This window comes from Hypanus sabinus, chromosome X1 (assembly GCF_030144855.1).
Source record: "Hypanus sabinus isolate sHypSab1 chromosome X1, sHypSab1.hap1, whole genome shotgun sequence".
Lineage (NCBI taxonomy): Eukaryota > Metazoa > Chordata > Chondrichthyes > Myliobatiformes > Dasyatidae > Hypanus > Hypanus sabinus.
In genome coordinates this window covers 3409145-3432796 of record NC_082738.1, presented here as the reverse complement: position 1 = coordinate 3432796, position 23652 = coordinate 3409145, and the positions used below count along the sequence as shown (strand labels likewise).

Genomic DNA, 23652 nt, shown 5'->3' with positions numbered 1-23652 from the left:
TTGTTCAGTATGAGAGGGTGAAAGAAAACACTGGAGAGAGGCGGTTGTAGGATACAACCTGGTGGGGAGACCCATTTATTCGAGATAGATTGCGAGCGACGTTAGGAAGGTGGTGTGTGTATTCATGTAGACAGAGGGCCCATCACGTTAGTGACAGAAAAGTTCAAGATGAGCTGCAACTTGCGCACAGTTGACTGTTTAATTAGAATGGGCTCATTTTGTTTTTTCTTTCTTTTCTTTACTAACCCTTTAGTTAAGATTCATAAATATAATTCCTTTAATTGTATGCATGTGCTGTCTGTTGTTTCTTGGCACTGAGTTGTAACAGGGTTGCAAATTGCACAGCATCCACACAAACCGGGGTTTGGGGTGGGAGAACCGTCTCCATCTCACGGGATTGGCGGGACCAGAGTGTGTCTTCCCTAGAGTTACGCAGCCAAGGAAACCAGTGGGTTTCACATACAAGTGACTTAAACAAGTGAAGGAAGATGAATTGAGCTATCAATCCATGGGGAACTTCAGACCATCACTGGAAAGTATCAAATAATCTCTACCATTTAATAGAAATAAATAACTTTGAATACTTTATGGTAAAAGCAATATAATGGACTTATGAAAATTATCCTGATTTTAAAAATGCCTGTAATATTGATTCCTTGAGCTGATTGGAAACATTTTAAAGCTATCACATTCACAAGCAAATGGTTGCATCTTACTTTGGAGAGAGAATGGATGGATCCTTACCCATCACTGTTTATATCCAAGACGGTCACTGTATAGCCAAAATATGCTGCCACCTGCAAAGCAAAACCCAGAGATGTGACGGTCAAAGAATCAGATATCAACATTGGCTAACACATGTTCTCATTGTTAGCAGTGACAAGTTATCAGACATACTAATTTTACTTCCTTTGTATTGGGAAAATGCAGTAAGAAGGGGAGTGGGTAGTGCGGATAAGTTTGGTGCAAATCAAATCAATATGCCTGAACTGACTTTGAAATGAAATGGAACCAGATGGCATTCTCAGGGAAGTCAGCTTCAGTTCATTCCTGAATCAGAAAAGGCCCTGATAACAGATTCCACCACCAGACACCTCCTACAACTCATCCCTTTGTTCTAACCCTGCCATTGCCTTCTCTGCATTGGAAAACTACTTTTAATCACCTTTTTAAGTTCTAACAATTGGTTGTTGACTCTTTCTCTTTACATAGATGCCGCCTGACTGACTTTGTTGTCTGTGGTCTGCAGCAGTTCATGGTAAGATGCAGGTTGACCTGCATTTCCTCTGGGCATCCAGAGGGCAATCCAATCTCTACACGAGCATATCAATCAGCTTTTATGTCCTTTATATGCGTTTGCAAATGCATTAACAATTGTCCACTTTGTTTCAGAATGAGACTGGGCAATGGCACAGAATGACAATATCTCTCCAGTGGTGGATTTCACAGCCACAAGCTCTCAGTCCACACATAGGATGCACAATTCTGTGTGACCTACATGGATCTGTGTTGCATTAGGTCAGTGTTCTCAGATAGGGATACCATTACATGGTAAAAGGAAAAATCATCATGGCAACCAATGGAAACCAAATTAGCAATGGCAAGATGATTTGTTAGAGAGCTAATAGAAAATGCAGAAATGTTCCTCATAAAAGAATGGAGATATCAACAAGTGAGAAGATAGAATGAATAATCTGTCAAATATCTTTAGTCATACCCACCATCCCAAAGATTGGCTAGACATCTTTAGTTGCTCTGATCTAGTTCAAAAAGAATTTGCAGTATTTCTTAAGAAATGTCCTTGTCTTATCATCATCATCATCAGGTGCCATGCCCAGTCTGAGCTTTGACTGCCATGGCCCACACACTCCTGTTTCAGGTCAAGTGGATCAATTCCTTGATACTCATTTCCATTTCTCTGGCTGCTGTCTCCATCATCATTTGTCTTTGCCTTCCTCTTGCTTTCTTCCCTTCAATCTTTCCCATAATTACCGTGCGTTCTAACTTCTCTTTCTTAATTACATGTCCAATGAAATTACGTTGCCTTTTCATGATCTCATACATTATTTCTCTTTTGGTGCTTGCTCTGTTCATGACATCCTCGTTCAATATTTGTTTCATCCATGATATTCTTTGCATCCTCCTCAAAAACCACATCTCCATTGCTTCAATTCATTTCCTCATGTTACTAGATATTGTCCAACATTCTCAGCCATATAATATAACTGGATAAACATTACATTTCAGTACTCTGAGGCGGGCTGTCATGCCTAGTTTAGTGTTGGTCAGTATACTTTTCATTCTCGTAAAGGTGTCTTTTGCCATCCCTATTCTTTTGATGTCCATGTCGCACCTGCCATCTGATGTCACCCAGCTTCCCAAGTAGCAAAGTTCTGTACTTGTTTTATGTCTTCCCCATTTATTCTCAGCCTACAGATAGGATTCTCCTTCTTTTTGGATATCACCAAACATTCTGTCTTATACCTTTGATATATTTTAGAGCATAAGACCGAGGAGCAGAATTAGGCCATTTGGTCCATTTTCTTTGCTATTCCATCATGGCTGATTTATTATCCCGCTCAACCCCATTCTCCTGCCTTTACTCCATAACTTTTGACACCCTGATTAACCAAGAACCTATCAACCTCCATCTTAAATATACCCAATGGCTTGACTTGCACAGCCACAGCAAAGAACTCCACAGATTCACTACCCTCTAGCTGAATAATTTTTTCCTCATCTCTGTTCTAAATAGACCTCCCTCAATTCTGAGGCTGTGACCTCTGGCCCTAGACTCTTCAACTATAGGAAACCTCCTCTCCATGTTTACTCTATCCAGACCTTTCAACATTCGATAGGTTTCAATCAGATCCGCCCATCATTCTTCTAAACTCCAGTGAGTACAGGCACAGAGCCATCAAGCTTTCCCCATGATCTCAAATATTTCAGTTGAATTCCATCTCACCCTTCTAACAAGCTTGTGGACAGATGTAAACAAAACAACCCGAGCCTCGACATGGACAAGACTAAAGAGATGATTGTGGAATTCAGGGCTGACTGCTCCTTGCAGATAAATCCCCAGGGCCAGATGGTCTGCATCCTAGAGTGCTTAAGGAAGTAACCCAAGAAATAGTGGATGCATTAGTGATAATTTTTCAAAACTCCTTAGATTCTGGATTAGTTCCTGAGGATTGGAGGGTGGCTAATGTAACCCCACTTTTTAAAAAAGGAGGGAGAGAGAAACCAGGGAATTATGGACCGGTTAGTCTGACATCGGTGGTGGGGAAAATGCTAGAGTCGGTTAACAAAGATGTGATAACAGCACATTTGGAAAGAAGTGAAATCATCGGACAAAGTCAGCATAGATTTGTGAAAGGAAAATCATGTCTGACGAATCTTATAGAATTTTTTGAAGGTGTAACTAGTAGAGGTCCCACACAGGAGATTAAATGCAGCATCTCCAAGTTTGTGAATGACACGAAGCTGGGCGGCGGTGTTAGCTGTGTGGAGGATGCTAAGAGGATGCAGAGTGATTTGGATAGATTAGGTGAGTGGGCAAATTCATGGCAGATGCAATTTAATGTGGATATATGTGAGGTTATCCACTTTGGTTACAAGAACAGGAAAACAGATTATTATCTGAACAGTGGCCGATTAGGAAAAGGGGAGATGCAACGAGACCTGGGTGTCATTGTACACCAGTCATTGAAGGTGGGCATGCAGGTACAGCAGGTGGTGAAAAAGGCAAATGGTATGTTGGCATTCATAGCAAAAAGATTTGAGTACAGGAGCAGGGAGGTTCTATTGCAGTTGTACAAGGCCTTGGTGAGACCGCACCTAGAATATTGTGTGCAGTTTTGGTCCCCTAATCTGAGGAAAGACATTCTTGCCATAGAGGGAGTACAGAGAAGGTTCACCAGATTGATTCCTGGGATGGCAGGACTTTCATACGAAGAAAGACTGGATCGACTAGGCTTATACTCACTGGAATTTAGAAGATTGAGGGGGGATCTTATTGAAACGTATAAAATTCTAAAGGGATTGGACAGGCTAGGTGCAGGAAGATTGTTTCCGATGTTGGGGAAGTCCAGAACGAGGGGTCACAGTTTCAGGATAAAGGGGAAGCCTTTTAGGACCAAGATGAGGAAAAACCTCTTCACACAGAGAGTGGTGAATCTGTGGAATTCTCTGCCACAGGAAACAGTTGAGGCCGGTTCATTGGCTATATTTAAAAGGAAGTTAGATATGGCCCTTGTGGCTAAAGAGATCGGGGGATATGGAGAGAAAGCAGGTACAGGGTTCTGAGTTGGATGATCAGCCATGATCATACTGAATGGCGGTGCAGGCTCAAAGGGCCAAATGGCCTACTCCTGCACCTATTTTCTATGTTTCTATGTTTCCTAGCTATTGCTGACTCTTCGCCCATTCTTTATGTATCAGACCAGACACCAAGCTGGCACCGTGGCACAGCTACCAGAGCTGCTGCACTACAACTTCAGTGACATGGGTTCAGTCCTGACCTCGGGTGCTGTCTGCGTGGAATTTTCTCCCTGCGACCAGTGCAGGTCTCCTCCCATATTACAAAGGCATGCAAATAAGTTAATTAGCTGTTGTTAATGTCAAGATTATTGGACATAAATGGGGTAAGCAGGTTGATTAGAATGCTTTGAGAGCTGACATAGACTAGATGTGCCGACTGCCCCCTTCTATATTTTTATGAAATATGGAACTTGGGCCCTTTAATTCCTATAACAAACTATTTGTTATGTTTCCACATATGGCCACCAGAGGGAACCTTACTGCTGTCCAAAATAGTATGATTTGATTAACTGCAAAATAATGTTAAAGTTATAAGACCATAGGACATAGGAGCAGAATTAGGCCATTCAGCCCATCGAGTCTGCTCTGCCATTCCATCGTGACTGATCCCGGATCCCACTCAACCCCATACATCTGCCTTCTCGCTATAACCTTGATGCCCTGACCAATCAGGTTTTGGTTTAAATATACCCACGGACTTGGCCTCCACTGCAGTCTGTGGCAGAGCATTCCACAGATTCACTACTCTCTGGATAAAAACAACCCTCCTTACCTCTGTTCTGAGATAAGGAGAACTATGCCCTCTAGTTCTGGACACCCTCACTTTAAGAAACATACTCTCCACATCCACCTTTCCAGCAGATGAAAGGTATCTATTGTTAAATTAATGATGGGAAGGTATTGAATGAATGAATGAATGAAATTAATTTATTTCGGTCAGTACAAACATAACAAAAAGCATCATTTACAATGATGATTTCATAGGACAAAATTACAACAAAAAAAATATAGATATTCTTTAAAACAGACGGAAAGGGTGTAAGCTGAAGCTACAGCTTATTACGCCTACCCCTCTTACTTATACAACAACATATTTGGCGTCAATCATCACATCAAAAACAAAAAAATTCATAATCTTTTAACACAAAATCCAATTCCATGTATCATTTATTTACATTACTCCCATTCATTTTAAATCATGTATTTTGTATTTGTTCATTAAATAATTTTTAAATTATTTTTTAAACTTGTTAAGTGTGGTGCATGTTTTTAAATTCTCACTACAACTGTTCCATAGATTCACCCCCTGACTGAAATACAATGAGTTTTTACATTTGTTCTTATCCTTTGTTTTTGAAATATACATGTTCCTCTCAAATCATGTTGACTTTCTCTAATTTTAAACAACCTTTGGATACTTTGTGGTAACTGTCCATTTTTTACTTTATACATAATTTGTATTATTTTTAAATCTACAAAATCTCTGAATTTTAAAGTGCTTAGATGAATAAATAGAGGATTGGTTGGCTATAATAACTTTTCTTATTTACAATTCGTATAACTTTCTTTTGGAGTAGAAAAAGTAGGTATTGTAGTCCATATGTTAAGTAGATATTTAAATCTGAAGTAATAGGAAACTAGAATATTCAAAAGAAAAAGGATATGTGATTTTGGATTTAGATCTAGATCTGGATTGTAGTATTGTACATTAAAAGCTGTTGAAAATTTGTCTTCTACAGAAAGAAATAACAAGTCCCAAGGTGCCTGATAATGTGGAGTTGTTGTACTGTAGGGAGAGAGTCCAATTTATCCCCTAGGATAATCTGGTGTTGTTAATTGCAGTGGCTAATTTATCCATATTGTCATTTTCTCAGAGCAGAAATAGTAATACTCAATATTTCGAAACTGATTCTCATTTCTTACCTGCTCACCAATAATGCTTTTTATGGCTGTCATATTAGACCACAAGATAGTCACCTGTCAAAACAAGAGGATAACTATGGTAAATGTGTGGTATACCTGCTCTGAAATACCAGAAATCCCATCCACTGAGCTTGTTTCTCATTGTGGAATTGTTGGGCGTGCATACCGGGCAAGGTAAAGGGTCCTATTACTGAAATAGTTCATCAGAGTAGGTCATCTTAATTAAGCTAACGTAAAAGCAAAAGAGAAGGCATACAACAAAGCAAAAATTAATGGTAAGACTAATTTGGGAAGTTTTTAAAAAAAACCTACAGTGAGCAACAAGAAGAATCATTAGGAGGGAAACGATGAAATATGAAAGCAAGCTAGCAAACAGCATCAAGTGAAAGCTTTTCAAATATTTAAAAAATAAAAGAGAGATGAGAGTGGATATAGGACTGCTAGAAAATCAGGCAGGAGAAATAATAACGGGGGACAAGGAGATGGAAGATGAACTAAATGAGTATTTTGCATCAGTCTTCACTGTGGAAGACACTATCAGTGTGCCAGATGTTGAAGGGTGTGAGGGAAGAGAAGTGGGTGCAGTTGCTATTACAAGGCAGAAGGTGCTCAAAAAGCTAGAAGACCCTGGGCCAGGTGAACTGCATCCTAAGGTTCTGAAAGAGGTAGCAGTAGAGATTGTGGAGGCATTAGTAGTGACCTTCCAAAAATCATTGAACTCTGACATGGTTCCAGAGGACTGGAAAATTGCAAATGTCTCTCCACTCTTTAAGAAAGGAGGAAGGCAGCAGAAAGGAAATTATAGACCAGTTAGCCTGACCTCAATAATTTGGAAGATATTAGAGTCAATTGTTAAGGATGATGTTATGGAGTAGTTGGTGACACAGGACAAGATTGGACAAAGTCAGCATGGTTTCCTTCAGCCAAAATCTTGCCGGACCTTGCCAGGCAAAACCTTGCCTGGAATTCTTTGAAGAGATTACAAGTAGGATAGATAAGGAGGATGCAATGGATGTTGTATATTTGGATTTTCAGAAGGGCTTTGACAAGTTGCCACACATGAGGATGCTTAACAAGTTAAGAGCCCATGATATTACAGGAAAATTATGGGCATGATTAGAACATTGGCTGATTGGTCGGTGGCAGCGAATGGGAATAAAAGGATCCTTTTCTGGTTGGCTGCCAGTGACTAGTAGTGTTCCACAGGGGTCAGTGTTGGGACCGCTTCTTTTTATGTTGTATATAAATGATTTTGATGATGGAATAGATGGCTTTGTTGCCAAGTTTGCAGATGATACGACGATTGATAGAGGGGCAGGTAGTGTGGAGGAAACAGGTAGGATGCAGAAGGCCTTAGACAGATTAGGAGAATGGGCAAGAAAGTGGCAAATGAAATACAATGTTGGAAAATGCATGGTCATGCACTTTGCTAGTAGAAATAAACATGCAGACTGTTTTCTAAATGTGGAGAAAATCTAAAAACCTGAGTTGCAAAGGGACATGGGAGTCCTTGTGTAGTACCCCCTAAAGGTTAACTTGGAGATAGAGTCGGTGGTGGGGAAGACACATACAATGTTAGCATTCATTTCAAGAGGTCGAGAATACAAGAGCAGGGATGTGATGCTGAGGCTTTATAAGGTACTGGTGAGGCTTCACCTTGAGTATTGTGAACAGTTTTGGAATCCTCATCGAAGAAAAGATGTGCTGGCATTGGAGAGGGTCCAGAGGAGGTTCACAAGGATGATTCCAGGAATGAAAGGTTTATCATATGAGGATGATATTTGATGGCTCTGGGTCTATACTCGCAGGAATTTAGAAGGATGGGGGGGGTGATGTCATTGAAACCTTTCAAATGTTGAAAGGTCTAGACAGAGTAAATGTGTAAAGGATGTTTCCCATGGTGGGAGAGTCTAGGACAAGAGGACACAGCCTCAGGATAGAGAGGCGTCATTTCAAAACAGAGATGCTGATAAATTCTTTAGCCAGAGGGTGGTGAATTTGTGGAATTTATTATCACAGGCAGCGGTGGAAGTCAGGTCATTGGGTGTATTTGAGCTTGGTAGGTTCTTGATTGGACACAACATTAAAGGTTATGGGGAGAAGGCCAGGGAGTGGGGCTGAGGAGGGACAAAAAGGATCAGCCATGATTGAGTGGTGGGGCAGACCCGTTGGGCCAAATGGCCTAATTATACTCTAATGTCTTATGGTCTTATGATCTTATGGTCTAAAAGAAAGTATGTTCATAATGAGCTAAAAACTTTTAGAAAATATCTGGACAAATAGTCTGGTGAGTGATTCTTTCAGAGCGTTTATAAGGTCCAAGACATTGGCTCCCACATCTAGGGAGAGCATAGTGTGTAGGATCTATGAACTTGCCTTTGAACTCTCCTCAGAGATACCTGCAAATGTTGCTAGAACCATCCTGCTGTTAACAAACAGGTTTCAAATGCTGTAACCATTCATGAACAGTCAACATAGAGTACATAAAATAAAACAGAAATCATAACTTATTTTTCCTGAAGTAATGGATTATGTTTACCTACTCAATGAGGAACAATGAACTCAATGCATTTAAATAAATACTCATCACCGAGCTGACTAAAAGAGAGGTGTTTGAATAAAGATGATCAGTAGTTCTTCCATCTTGACCAAAATCATTCAGCCTGTGTTTACTCCCCAAATAATATAAAATCATTTAAATGCTGAGTTGAAGATTTGTTTCTCTTTTGTTAGAGAATTTCATAGGTTCATTGATTATCAGGTTTAGTACAATTAAGATATCAATTTCTCCATAACAGATGTGAAATGTTCAGATTTATTTTTGATCGAGGCATGACTGCGCAAACGCATGGACGCTAGCGAGTTAGGCCACCTCGAAGAGTTTAAAAGGACAGCTTTATAGAGCAGACGGAGGTAGACAGAGTAGGAGGGCTTTGGTGGGTTGAGGCCAGACAAGTTACCTGTGAGGAATAGAAACAGGAAGTATGTCTGTGAGGCCAGTGTTCTGTACTGGATGTCAGATGTGGGAAATCCAGGAGATTCCCAGCCTCCCGGATGGCCACACCTGCGTCAGGTGCATTGAACTACAACTCCTTAGGGAGTGGGTTAGGGAACTGGAGATGCAGCTCAATGACCTTTGTCTGGTCAGGGAAGTGAGGAGGTGATAGAGACGAGCTATAGGCAAGTAGTCACACTGGAGCCACGGGAGACAGATAAGTGGGTCACAGTCAGGAGAGGGAAGGGCAAGACGCAGATGCTGGTGAGTACTCCAGTGGTTGTCCCCTTTAACAATAAGTACTCCTGTTTGAGTACTGTTGGGGGGGGGGACCTACCTGAGGGAAGCAACAGTGGCCGCACCTCTGGCACAGAGTCTGGCTCTGTGGCTCAGAAGGGTAGGGAAAGGAAGAAGATGGCAGCAGTGATAGGGGACTCTATAGTCAGGGGGTCAGACAGGCGATTCTGTGGATGCAGGAAAGAAACACGGATGGTAGTTTGTCTCCCAGGTGCCAGGGTCCGGGATGTTTCAGATCACATCCAAGATATCCTGTGGTGGGAGGGAGAACAGCCAGAGGTCGTGGCACATATTGATACCAATGATATAGGGAGGAAAAGGGAAGAGATCCTGAAAAAAGACTACAGGGAGTTAGGAAGAAAGTTGAGAAGCAGGGCCTCAAAAGTAGTAATCTCGGGATTACTGCCTGTGCCACATGACAATGAGGATAGGAATAGAGTGAGGTGGAGGATAAATGCATGGCTGAGGGATTGGAGCAGGGGGCAGGGATTCAGATTTCTGGATCATCGGGACCTCTTCTGGGGCAGGAGTGACCTGTACAAAAAAGGATGGGTTGCACTTGAATCCGAGGGGGGCCAATATCCAGGCAGAGAGGTTTGCTAAGGCTATTGGGGAGAGTTTAAACTAGAATTACTGGGGGGGGGGGGAACTGAACTGAAGTGATGGAGGAAGGAGTGTTTGGCTCACAAGTAGAGAAAGCTTGGAGACAGTGTGAGAGGGAGGATAGGCTGGCGATAGAGAAGGGATGCGCTCAGACTGATGGTTTGAGATGTGTCTATTTTAATGCAAGAAGCATTATGGACAAAGCGGATGAGCTAAAAGTGTGGATCAGTACTTGGAGCTATGATGTGGTGGCCATTACAGAGACTTGGATGGCTCAGGGGCAGGAATGGTTACTTCAAGTGCCAGGCTTTAGATGTTTCAGAAAGGACAGGGAGGGAGGCAAAAGAGGTGGAGGCGTGGCACTGCTGATCAGAGATATTGACGCGGCTGCAGAAAAAGAGGAAGTCATGGAGGGATTGTCTACTGAGTCTCTGTGGGTGGAACGTAGAAACAGGACAGGGTCGATAACAACTGGGTGTATTTTTATAGACCACCCAATAGTAACAGGGACATCAAGGAGCAGATAGGGAGACAGATCCTGGAAAGGTGTAATAATAACAGAGTTGTCATGATGGGAGGTTTTAATTTCCCAAATATTGATTGGTATCTCCCTAGAGCAAGGGGTTTAGATGGGGTGGAGTTTGTTAGGTGTGTTCTGGAAGGTTGTAGAAGAGGAGAGGCTGTACTTGATCGGGTATTGGGAAATGAACCTGGTCAGGTGTCAGGTCTCTCAGTGGGAGAGCATTTTGAAGATAGTGATCACAATTTTATCTCCTTTACCACAGCATTGGAGAAAGATAAGAACAGACAAGTTAGAAAAGCGTTTAATTGAAGTAAGGGGAAATATGAGGCTATCAGGCAGGAACTCAGAAGCATAAATTGGGAACAGGTGTTCTCAGGGAAATGTACTGAAGAAATGTGGCAAATGTTCAGGGGATACTTGTGTGGCAGTCTGCATAGGTATGTTCCAATGAGACAGGGAAAGGATGGTAGGGTACAGGAACCATGGTGTACAAAGGCTATTGTAAGTCTAGTCAAGAAGAAAAGAAGAACTTATGAAAGATTCAAAAAACTAGGTAATGATAGCGATCTTGAAGATTATAAGCCTAGCAGGAAGGAGCTTAAGAATGAAATTAGGAGAGTCAGAAGGGGCCATGAGTAGGCTTTGGTAAACAGAATTCAGGAAAACCCCATCATTTTACAAGTATGTGAAGAGCAAGAGGATAAGATGTGAGATAATAGGACCAATCAAGTGTGATAATGGAAAAGTGTCTATGGAACCAGAGGAGATAGCAGAGATACTTAATGAATACTTTACTTCAGTATTCACATTGGAAAAGGATCTTGGTGATTGTAGGGATGACTTAAGGTTGGCTGAAAAGCTTGAGCATATAGACATTAGGAAGGAGGATGTGCTGGAGCTTTTGGAAAGCATCAATTTGGATAAGTCTCCGGAACCGGACAAGATGTACCCCAGGCTACAGTGGGAGGCAAGGGAGGAGATTGCTGAGCCTCTAACGATGATCTTTGCATCATCAATGGTGATGGGAGAGGTTCTGGAGGATTGGAGGGTTGCAGATGTTGTTCTGTTATTGAAGAAAGGGAGTAGAGATAGCCCAGGAAATTATAGACCAGTGAGTCTTACTTTAGTGGTTGGTAAGCTGATGGAGAAGATCCTGAGAGGCAGGATTTATGAACATTTGGAGAGGCATAATATGATTAGGAATAGTCAGCATGGCTTTGTCAAAGACAGGTTGTGCCTTACGAACCTGACTGAATTTTTTGAGGATGTGACTAAACACGTTCATGAAGGAAGAGCAGGAGATGTAGTGTATATGGATTTCAGCAAGGCATTTGATAAGGTACCCCATGCAAGGCTTATTGAGAAAGTAAGGAGGCATGGGATCCAAGGGGACATTGCTCTGTGGATCCAGAACTGGCTAGCCCACAGAAGGCAAAGAGTGGTTGTAGACGGGTCATATTCTGCATGGAGGTCAGTGACTAGTGGTGTGCCTCAGGGATCTGTTCTGGGACCCCTACTCTTCGTGATTTTTATAAATGACCTTGATGAGGAAGTGGAGGGATGGGTTAGTAAATTTGCTGATGACACAAAGGTTGGAGGTGTTGTGGATAGTGTGGAGGGCCGTCAGAGGTTACAGCAGGACATTGATAGGATGCAAAACTGGCTGAGAAGTGGCAAATGGAGTTCAACCCAGATAAGTGTGAGGTGGCTCATTTTGGTAGGTCAAATATGATGGCAGAATATAGTATCAATGGTAATACTGTTGGCAGTGTGGAGGATTAGAGGGATCTTGGGGTCTGAATCCATAGGACACTCAAAGCTACTGTGCAGGTTGACTCTGTGGTTGAAAAGGCATATGGTACATTGTCCTTCATCAACTGTATGATTGAATTTAGGAGCAGAGAGGTAATGTTGCAGCTTTATAGGACCCTGTTCAGAGCCCACTTGGAGTACTATGATCAGTTCTGGTCACCTCACTGCAGGAAGGATGTGGAAACTATAGAAAGGGTGCAGAGGAGATTTACAAGGATGATGCCTGGATTGGGGAGCATGCCCTATGAGAATAGGTTGAGTGAACTCAGCCTCTTCTCCTTGGAGCGATGGAGATGAGAGGTGTCCTGATAGAGGTGTATAAGATGATGAGAGGCATTGATCGTGTGGATAGTCAGAGGCTTTTACCCAGGGCTGAAATGGCTAACACGAGAGGGCACAGTTTTAAGGTGCTTGGAAGTAGATACAGAGGAGATGTCAGGAGTAAGTATTTTACTCAGAGAGTGGTGAGTGTGTGGAATGGGCTGCCGGCGACGGTGGTGGAGGTGGATATGTTAGGGTCTTTTAAGAGACTCCTGGATAGGTACATGGAGCTTAGAAAAATAAAGTGCTATGGGTAACTCGAGGTAACTTTTGGCACAAGTACTTGTTTGGCACAGCATCGTGGGCCGAAGGGCCTGTATTGTGCTGTAGGTTTTTTATGTTTCTATAAAAGTTCAGAAGGAATATTTCATGAAATTATATCTCTCTTTTCTACTGCAGCTTGAGACAATGGAAGCTGCTTTAACATTCTGTAAAATATAGAAACCCAAACTGCTTTAAAGCTGTCTACATACTCTCAGATTTAGATGCTCAAGAATTGGAAATTATTCTGTAACCATGTACATTTATTCACTATTCTTTGAATCAATGATATTGTTGACTTGGTGTGGGAAATGGGTTTAATTTAAAATGGTGAAGCATCTGAGATAAGACCACAGATGGGCTTTAATGTGTTTGAGAAGCACCTTTCTCATGTTATTTAGAAATACAAACTCTCGGTGGGCATTGTTAAATTAAAATTGTCAAAGTAAACAGAAAATCTGTGACTGTATTTGATTGATATTAAATCAGCAAATTTGTTTAGCTGGGTTAAACTTGACAGAAATGAGCAAGCTCAGGCCTAGCTAAGAACAAAACTTGATGCTATTTGCTCAGCAACATTCATGGTGCACATTGCCAGTTTAGATCTAGTTGAATAGTTTGTTCATGTACTTATTGGGTGGTTAAGAACCAAGTGTATTTCTGGTAGACTACAGCCATTTACTGGCCAAAATGTTTAAGGACAGCACATTTCCTTTCCCAAAGATAATGCCCTGTGACAGTCTGCTTGCTATTACTGTTAGAAATCTCAATTGGACTAATATTTATGTAATAAATTATACATACAGAACCCAAAGTGTGTTTGTCTCTGGGAGCTCCCACGAGATATTCTGTTGAATGAACAGGCAGAGACAAGGTTAGTTTGATAAATGGGCATTCAATTACCACATTAGGGACGAAATGCACACTGTTAAATTGACCACCCAATTCATTTCTTGTTCTCATAGTTGAAATCCAAGCTAGAAATTCGTATTACCTCCTATGATCTTGGAAATGGGTGAATCTGAGAGTATGAAGTCCTCCAACCTGAAAGGGGTTGTGGGTAAGTGGAGTAAAAGAGTAGGAATACAGGATCGATTTTCAGTTAGCACTCAAAGAGTATCAGAACCACTTTGAGACTTGGTCCTTGGTTAGAACTAGGTACACCATCTTAGGTTGGCCGGTTTGATTGGGATGCAAAGGAATTTCTTTAATCTGAGGATTGTGAATATCGAGAGTTGTCCATCTTTTAAAGCTGCCTGTAATTGGGCGTATTTGTGAGACTTGTTGAATTTTGAAATGGTGTCAAGTGATATGAGAATCATGTGATAGAATGCTAAGATCTCATGAGCAACAATGTGGGAATGAATGATGCTAACTGTGAGGTATGGCTGGTATATTACAAACCTGACAAACATATGATAACATAAACTTAGGTTAAGATAAATTATACATAATATACACCCAAATAAACAGAACAATATTTGTGTAAGTTGAGAAAGAGAAAGAAAAAGAAAGTCAGTGCAAAATGAACAATTTTCCAATGGAAAAATAGACTTTACAAAACATGTTATTCCTTTCAGCAATGATTAGCTTTGATTCATTCCCGTGTGTTTTCTTTAGGTTAAGTGTAATGCAGGAATTGGGGTGCCTTGTGCCAATAAGTGATTTGCTCAGGTGTACACAAGCTCCACTTTCATTGACTCAAATCATTCACAAGACAATGGTCACCTCTTTGCTCCAATGAATTTTGTTAATTTCAGCTGACCCTTCTGAATGTTGCACTTTGCAGTGGTCTGTGCAAGATGCAATTAGTTGAGACTGATAATAAGATGATTCTTAAGATTTACCTGGACTATGTTAAAATGAAACTTAACTAGATACTTATCAAAAGGAATGTTGAATTCAATCGTAGACAATGCACTGTATTTTCTAGATAATACAGAATAAAGTGATCTCTTGACTCTCAGGATTGATAGGAGCTAACATAATAATGTGACATTACTGAGAATAGTACAAGACAATGAACTTTACCATTTATAGAGTCTCCTGTGAACTCCCCCAAGGCAAGTGAGTATCCTGGAAAGTAGATGCATTCAGATGGTTATGAAGTTAATATTACAAGACACATACTTCACCACCTTTCAAGCTGAATTTAACAGAACAGATTTTCAAAAGTAAAAGCATCCTGGTTTTTCTTATCATGACAAGTCTCATCTTCCACTAGAATCAAAGTATCTGACAATATAAAACCATACTGACAATCAGCTGACAGAATAATGTTTAATTCAACTTGACAGTGAGGCCCTCTGTAGGTCGGGATCGGCCATGGATGTTGCATCCTACCTGCCTACATATACGCCACCAGGACAGTACAATATGGAGAGCAAGCTGTTGCCCTTGCAGCATGCTCCTCCTCTCTATGAATCCAAAGGAATGGCAAAGATGCAGTTTACACCAGTGGTGTCACAGGAGTTACCAGACAGCATTGAACTCAATGTTGGACTGTCTTAGGGACTCAAACTCCAGATTTTTCCTCTGGGTTTACTCCTGAAACCTTTCCCATAAGTGGGGATAGATGCAAGGCAATGGAGATTTGAGATCAGAGTTTTCCTTCTCCTAGATGAGCTGCCAGCCATGGCTGTTGAGCCCCATCCGTCTGAAGCAACTGGTTTTAAGGTGCCAGTAACCTGCCTTTGTCGCTTGTCTGTCAGTAGAAACCAAAGTCAGATGTATCAGTATTACAGTGGAGTAAAGGGAATTACAGAGGATTGAAAGAGGAGTTGGCCAAATTGATTGGAAAAGAGCACTGGCATGGATGATGGCAGAGCAACAATGGCTGCAATTTCTAGAAGCAATTCAACAGGTATGGGATATATAAATCCCAAAGAGGAAGAAGAATTCTTAAGGAAATATGACACAACTGTGGCTAACAAGAGAAGTCAAAGCCAACATGAGAGCCAAAGAGAGAGCATATAATAGAGCAAAAATTAATGGGAAGTTAGAGGATTGGAAAGCTTTTAAAAAAGCAATAGAAGGTAACTAAACAAATTAGTAAGAAGGTAAAGCTAGAATATGAAAGTAAGCTAGCCAACAATATTAAAGATGATACCAAATGTTTCTTCAGGTACATAAAGTGTAAAAGGGAGACAAGAGTAGATATCAAACCTTGGAAAATGATGCTGGAGAGGTAGTAATGGGGGACATCAAAATAGCAGATGAGCTGAATAAGTATTTTGCATCTGTCTTCACTGTGGAAGACACTAGCAGTATGGTGGAAGTTCCAGGTGACAGGGGTCATGAAGTGTGTGAAGTTACCATAACTAGAGAGAAGGTTCTTGGAAAACTGAAAGGTCTGTGAGTCATCTGGACCAGATGGTGTACACACCAGTGTTCTGAAAGATGTGGTTGAAGAGATTGTGGTGGCATTAGTAATGATCTTTCAAGAATCACTTGATCCTGAAATGGTTCTGGAAGACTGGAAATTTGCAAATGTCACTCCACTCTTCAAGAAGGGAGAGAGGCAGAAGAAAGGAAACTATAGGCTAGTTAATCTGACCTCAGTAATTGGGAAGATGTTGGAGTCAATTATTAAGGATGAGGTCTCAGGGTACTTGGAAGCACATAATAAAATAGACTATAGTCAGCATGGATTGCTCAAGGGAATAACTTGCCTGACAAATCTGTTGGAATTCTTTGAAGAAATAACAAGCAGGATAGACAAAAAAGAATTAATTGATGTGTACTTGGATTTTCAGAAGGCCTTTGACAAGGTGCCACACATAAGGCTGCTTAGCAAGATATGAGCTCATGGTAATATGAGAAAAATTCTAGCATGGATAAAGCAGTAGCTGATTGGCAGGAGACAAAGGTTCCACATGGTAGGCTTTTCCATCTGTCTTTGATGGGAAATATTTGACACCCTCCCTCTTTGCTCCCTCTCTGTGACTCTTTGCTGCTCTCCTTCGCTTTGACCACACTCTCATCCAGACTCGCCATCACAGCCAATCTAGATGACTGTCTCAACTCAAAATGTCAACTGGCCACTTCCCAGCATAGATGTTGCCTGCCCTGCTGATTTCCTTCAACACTTTGTGGGTTACTCTATTCTGATGCTGCCTGACCCAGTGAGTTCCCCCAACTGATTTTTTTGTTTTGCTCCCGATTCCAATACCTGCAGTCTCTTCAATTCCCTTGAAGAAATGCATCATAGAACATAGAATAGTACAGCACAGTACAGGCCCTTCGGCCCACAATGTTGTGCCGAGCCTCAAACCCTGCCTCCCATATAACCCCCCACCTTAAATTCCTCCATATACCTGTCTAGTAGTCTCTTAAATTTCACTAGTGTATCTGCCTCCACCACTGACTCAGGCAGTGCATTCCACGCACCAACCACTCTCTGAGTGAAAAACCTTCCTCTAATATCCCCCTTGAACTTCCCTCCCCTTACCTTAAAGCCATGTCCTCTTGTACTGAGCAATGGTGCCCTGGGGAAGAGGCGCTGGCTGTCCACTCTATCTATTCCTCTTAATATCTTGCACACCTCTATCATGTCTCCTCTCATCCTCCTTCCCTCCAAAGAGTAAATCCCTAGGTCCCCCAATCTCTGATCATAATCCATACTCTCTAAACCAGGCAGCATCCTGGTAAATCTCCTCTGTACCCTTTCCAATGCTTCCACATCCTTCCTATAGTGAGGTGACCAGAACTGGACACAGTACTCCAAGTGTGGTCTAACCAGAGTTTTATAGAGCTGCATCATTACCTCGTGACTCTTAAACTCTATCCCTTGACTTATGAAAGCTAACACCCCATCAGCTTTCTTGACTAACTTATCTACCTGTGAGGCAATTTTCAGGGATCTGTGGATATGTACCCCCAGGTTTCTCTGCTCCTCCACTCTACCAAGTATCCTGCCATTTACTTTGTACTCTGCCTTGGAGTTTGTCCTTCCAAAGTGTACCACCTCACACTTCTCCAGGTTGAACTCTATCTGCCACTTCTCAGCCCACTTCTGCATCCTATCAATGTCTCTCTGCAATCTTCGACAATCCTCTACACTATCCACAACACCACCAACCTTTGTATCGTCTGAAAACTTCCGAACCCACCCTTCTACCCCCACATCCAGGTCGTTAAAAAAATTCACAAAAAGTAGGGGGCCCAGAACCAATCCTTGTTGGACACCACTAGTCACAACCCTCCAATCTGAATGTACTCCCTCCACCACGACCCTCTGCCTTCTGCAGGCAAGCCAATTCTGAATCCACCTGGCCAAACTTCCCTGGATCCCATGCCTTCTGACTTTCTGAATAAGCCTACCATGTGGAACCTTGTCAAATGCCTTTCTAAAATCCATGTAGATCACATCCACTGCACTACCCTCATCTATATGCCTGGTCACCTCCTCAAAGAACTCTATCAGGCTTGTTAGGCACAATCTGCCCTTCACAAAGCCATGCTGACTGTCCCTGATCAGACCATGATTCTCTAAATGCCCATAGATCCTATCTCTAAGAATCTTTTCTAACAGCTTTCCCACCACAGACGTAAGGCTCACTGGTCTATAATTACCCGGACTATCCCTACTACCTTTTTTGAACAAGGGGACAACATTCGCCTCCCACCAATCCTCCGGTACCATTCCCATGGACAATGAGGACATAAAGATCCTAGCCAGAGGCCCAGCAATCTCTTCCCTCACCTCGTGGAGCAGCCTGGGGAATATTCCATCAGGCCCTGGGGACTTATCCATCCTAATGTATTTTAACAACTCCAACACCTCCTCTCCCTTAATATCAACATGCTCCAGAACATCAATCTCACTCATATTGTCCTCACCATCATCAAGTTCCCTCTCATTGGTGAATACTGAAGAGAAGTATTCATTGAGGACCTCGCTCACTTCCACGGCCTCCAGGCACATCTTCCCACCTTTATCTCTAATCGTCCTACCTTCACTCCTGTCATCCTTTTGTTCTTCACATAATTGAAGAATGCCTTGGGGTTTTCCTTTACCCTACTCGCCAAGGCCTTCTCATGCTCCCTTCTTGCTCTCCTCAGCCCCTTCTTAAGCTCCTTTCTTGCTATCCTATATTCCTCAATAGACCCATCTGATCCTTGCTTCCTAAACCTCATGTATGCTGCCTTCTTCCACCTGACTAGATTTTCCACTTCACTTATTACCCATGGTTCCTTTACCCTACCATTGTTTATCTTCCTCCTCACCGGGACACATTTATCCCTAACATCCTGCAAGATATCCCTAAACATCGACCACATGTCCATAGTACATTTCCCTGCAAAAACATCATCCCAATTCACACCTGCAAGTTCTAGCCTTATAGCCTCATAATTTGCCCTTCCCCAATTAAAATTTCCCCAATTTGCCCTTCCCCTGTCCTCTCTGATTCTATCCTTTTCCATGATAATGCTAAAGGTCAGGGAGCAGTGGTCACTGTCCCCCAGATGCTCACCCACTGAGAGATCTGTGACCTGACCCGATTCGTTACCTAATACTATATTTAGTATGGCATTCCCCCTAGTCGGCCTGTCAACATACTGTGACAGGAATCCATCCTGGACACACTTAACGAATTCTGCCCCATCTAAACCCTTGGAACTAATCAAATGTCAATCAATATTAGGGAAGTTAAAGTCACCCATGATAACAACCCTGTTATTTTTGCACCTTTCCAAAATCTGCCTCCCAATCTGCTCTCGGAATAGATCACATTCTGAGAGATGCCAGGTGAAGTATCCCAGCCTCTCCATTTCCCATGCCACCGGGACAAATTTATCCCTAACATCCTGCAAGAGATCCCCAATCATCGACCACATGTCCATAGTACAAACTCTGCGAAAACATCATCCCAATTCACACCCGCAGGTTCTAGTCTTATAATCTCATAATTTGCTCTTCCCAAATTAAAAATCACCCAACCCTGTTATTTTAAAATCAAAACAGTCACCCATGATAACAACCCTGTTATTTTTGCACCTTTCCAAAATCTGCCTCCCAATCTGCTCCAATCATCCTGATCAACACCCAATTGCATTCCCATCTTCAGCCCAAGATCATTCAAAAGGGCAAAGGAACTTTTGGGGTGGTTTTGGGAATCAGGACAATGCAGAGGTCCTGTGAAAGGAACAGATACCTCAAATTGCCCCATCAATCACCTCCTGTCCCATCTGTGGGAGAGTTTGGGGTTTCCACATCAATCTTATCAGAACCTACAATATTAGAGCAGAAGAATCATTCTTAAAAGACTTTCTAAGGAGAAGAAGAACAGTCTCATCAAAGAATAGTGTGGATGTGACAAGATGCACAGTCAGACTGGAGATGGATTCAGCTCACTCTGATCGTTTTAGTCAATATTCCTCTAATTAATTATAGAGACTTTGCTGAGCATGATGTAAACAATGGCTACTTTCTTCATCAGCATAGTTGAAACTGGGCATTTTTACAACTTTACTCTGTATCCTTAAAGAGAAAATGCAGCATATCAATTATAGTAAAGGCACAGGAGCCTTACCCATAAAGATGTTATCTCGTTTCCCTTTTGCATCTCCAGTTTGTTCCTTCATTCCCAATACTTTTAGAGGATCATTGTAGTTATAATTTTTGAGAATATCATCAACGTTGGCAGCGATCAATTGACCTGAGAGGATTACAGGATATTGAAACACTTATCTTCCAGTCACTTTACATAAGCAGGTACCTTGTAGACAACATGAGCTGGATGGCATGAGAAAGGCAAATGTCATCCTTCATGGAGTGGATTGATGGGATAATGGTTGTTCCTGACATTGTGGGACAAGTTCGTAGTATCACTGAGGAAAAGATGCAATTAAATTCTATGGGAAACATGACCCAGTGTTCAGTTGAGCAGCCTCAATTTAATATTGCAGCAAAACCTGAAAACTCCAGAATGCCTCGTATACGGGTTCATCATTATACAGCACTTCAGTCGTTATGCCACCAGCCATACACCAATCCCATTTGCCCACGTATTGAAGTGAATATTTCACTACATCTGTCAGTACCTTCAGTTGAACTCTGTCTTTTTGTGTGTTTCCCCCCCCCCTAGCTGTCAGTCTGTGGTTTTGTATTGCCATGTGCTCCTGTCCCCACTCCTGCTCTACTCCGGCCCCCGTATTACTGAGTACTCTATCTGTCATCTGTTTCTCATTATTACCTGTATTGCTGCCACCTGTGTCTCATTGTGCTCCACCTATCATCTGCCTCTCTGGTTATTGCTCAGTGTGTTTCAGTCCTGTGTTTTCATTGGTTTGTTGTGAGATTGTGCCAGTGAATTTTCTGGAGCCTTTTCAGCATTTGTACCTGTAATCTGTCTGTCTGAGTAGTGACTCTGCCTGTTTCCTGATTCTAGTTTTGGGATTTCTCTGGATGTTTTCATCTATGCCTGATCTTTGTTTGCACTTTGGGATTTGTTACTCAATTAATATCACTGTGTGCACAGTACTGGGTCTGTGATTGGATCCCTGCTCCAGCATCCTGACAAAATCTCCTTTTCACAAGTCTCAAAGTTTGAAGTCTGTTAAATTTGCAGCGGAAGGCAACGTTTGTGTCTAATCTGCATCAATATGCAGAGTAGAAGTTTCAATCCAGTGTAACAATGTGAAGGCCATCCACTGCAAGTTCTGCATTAGCCTCCCAGGAGGTCCAAGGAAACACCTTGTCAATCCCTGGGGATTTATCCACCCTAATTTGCCTCCAGACAGCAACCATCTCCTCCTCTGTAATCTGTATGTGGTGCATAACTTCACTTTCTGAAGTCCACAAGCAGTTTTTTGGTCTTACTGACAGTGAATGCAAGGCTATTACTGTGGCACCACTCAACTAGCTAGTATATCTTGCTTCTGTATGCCCTCTCATCTCCATCTAAGATTTTGCCTACAGTGGGTGTATCATCAGTAAATTTATCGATTGCATTTGATTAATGCCTAGCCACACAATCATTGGTGTAGATATTAGAGCAGTGGGCTAAGCACACATCCTTGTGGAGCACTTTGCCAGAAAACAGCCTGTTCCAATCCACACTTGCCAGATCATTTCTGATATCATCAAAACTGGCCTTTCTCCAATTTAGAATCACAACCTGAAGACCAGACCTATCCTTCTCCACAATTATCTTGAAACTCATGGCATTGTGATCACTGGATGCAAAGTGTTCCCCTGCACAAACTTCTGTCACCTGCTCTGTGTCATTCCCTACTAGCATATCAAGTATCACACTTTCTCTCGTGGGACTTTTATGTAGAATTAAGGAAAATTTCCTGAACACATTTGACAAACTCCATTCCATCCAGCCCTTTTAGAATATGGGAGTCCCATTGAAAATGTGGGAAGTTAAAATCACATACACCTTATGTTTCTTACAACAATCTGCGATTTCTTTACAGATTTGTTCCTCTAAATCCCAAGGACTGTTGTGTGTTGTCAATGATATAGCCCCATTAACGTGGCCATTTGTTTCCTATTCCTCAGTTCCACATATATAACCTCTCTAGACAAGCTCTCCAGTCTGTCGTGACTGAGCACTGCCACCCCTTCCCCTTTAATCCCTTCTGCTCTGTCATCTCTAAAACAACAGAACCCTGGAACATTGAGCTGCCAGTCCTGCCCCTCCTACAGCCAAGTCTCACAAATGGCTGCAATGTCATAATTCCATGTGTTGATCTATGCCCTAACCTATCCACCTTTCCTACAATACTCCTTACTTTGAAATATATGCAGCTCAGAATATGAGTCCAACCATGCTTGACCTTTCGATTTGATTCCTGACTTTGTACATATATAGGCTTAACAACATCTTTCTCCACAGCCATTCCACTATCTGTTCTGATGCTCTGGTTCCTATCCCCCTGCAGCTCTAGCTTAAACCCCACCTCCTCAAGTTCAGGAGCTAACCATCCCTTCTGTACAGGCCTCATCTTCCCTGAAAGAGAGCCAAATGATCCAAAAATCTGAAGCCCTCCCTCCTACACCAACTCCTTAACTATGTGTTAAACTGTATGATCTTCTTATTTCTGGCCTCACTAGTATGTGGTATGGGTAGCAATCCTGAGATCAAAACCCCTAACTCCCTGAACTCATTTTGCAGGACCTTGTCACCCCTCCTACCTATGTATTGGTACCAATGTAGACCACAGCCTCTGGCTGCTCACCTTCCCACTTAAGAACACTGAGGACTCGATTTGAGATGCCCTGGGCGCTGGCACCTAGAAGGCAACGAGCCATCTCGTCTACAGAATCTCCTTTCTGTTCCCCTAACTATCAAATCCCCCATCACCAGAGCTTGCTTCTTCTCTTCCCCCTTCCCTTCTGAGTCACAGAGCCAGACTCAGTGCCAGAGACCTGACCACCGCGTCGTTTCTCTGCTAGGTCATCCCCCCCGCCAACAGTATCCAAAGCGGTATTGATAATATAAACTGAGAAACACAATTAATTTTCTAGTGTAATGAATTTTTATCACAATAGTCTTATTGAAAGGTCATCTCCCTGAAATGGTAATGCTGTTTCTCTCTCCACAGATGCTGGAAGTCTTTCTCAGATAAATTTGCTCCCAGCTCG

The 23652-nt window shown here is 42.1% G+C and overlaps 1 protein-coding gene across 1 annotated transcript in view; it reads right to left on the bottom strand.

Annotated features, from left to right (window-relative positions):
* LOC132384531 (integrin alpha-8-like) overlaps nucleotides 1–23652 on the bottom strand; it is a 152624-nt gene that overhangs the window by 78502 nt on the left and 50470 nt on the right. The window contains exons 7-11 of the mRNA XM_059955682.1: nucleotides 20591–20716; nucleotides 15087–15131; nucleotides 13860–13903; nucleotides 6244–6297; nucleotides 745–797 (exon numbers count right to left, since the gene is read on the bottom strand). Of these exons, the coding sequence (XP_059811665.1) occupies nucleotides 745–797; nucleotides 6244–6297; nucleotides 13860–13903; nucleotides 15087–15131; nucleotides 20591–20716 (322 nt within the window). The remainder of the gene's footprint in view (nucleotides 1–744; nucleotides 798–6243; nucleotides 6298–13859; nucleotides 13904–15086; nucleotides 15132–20590; nucleotides 20717–23652) is intronic.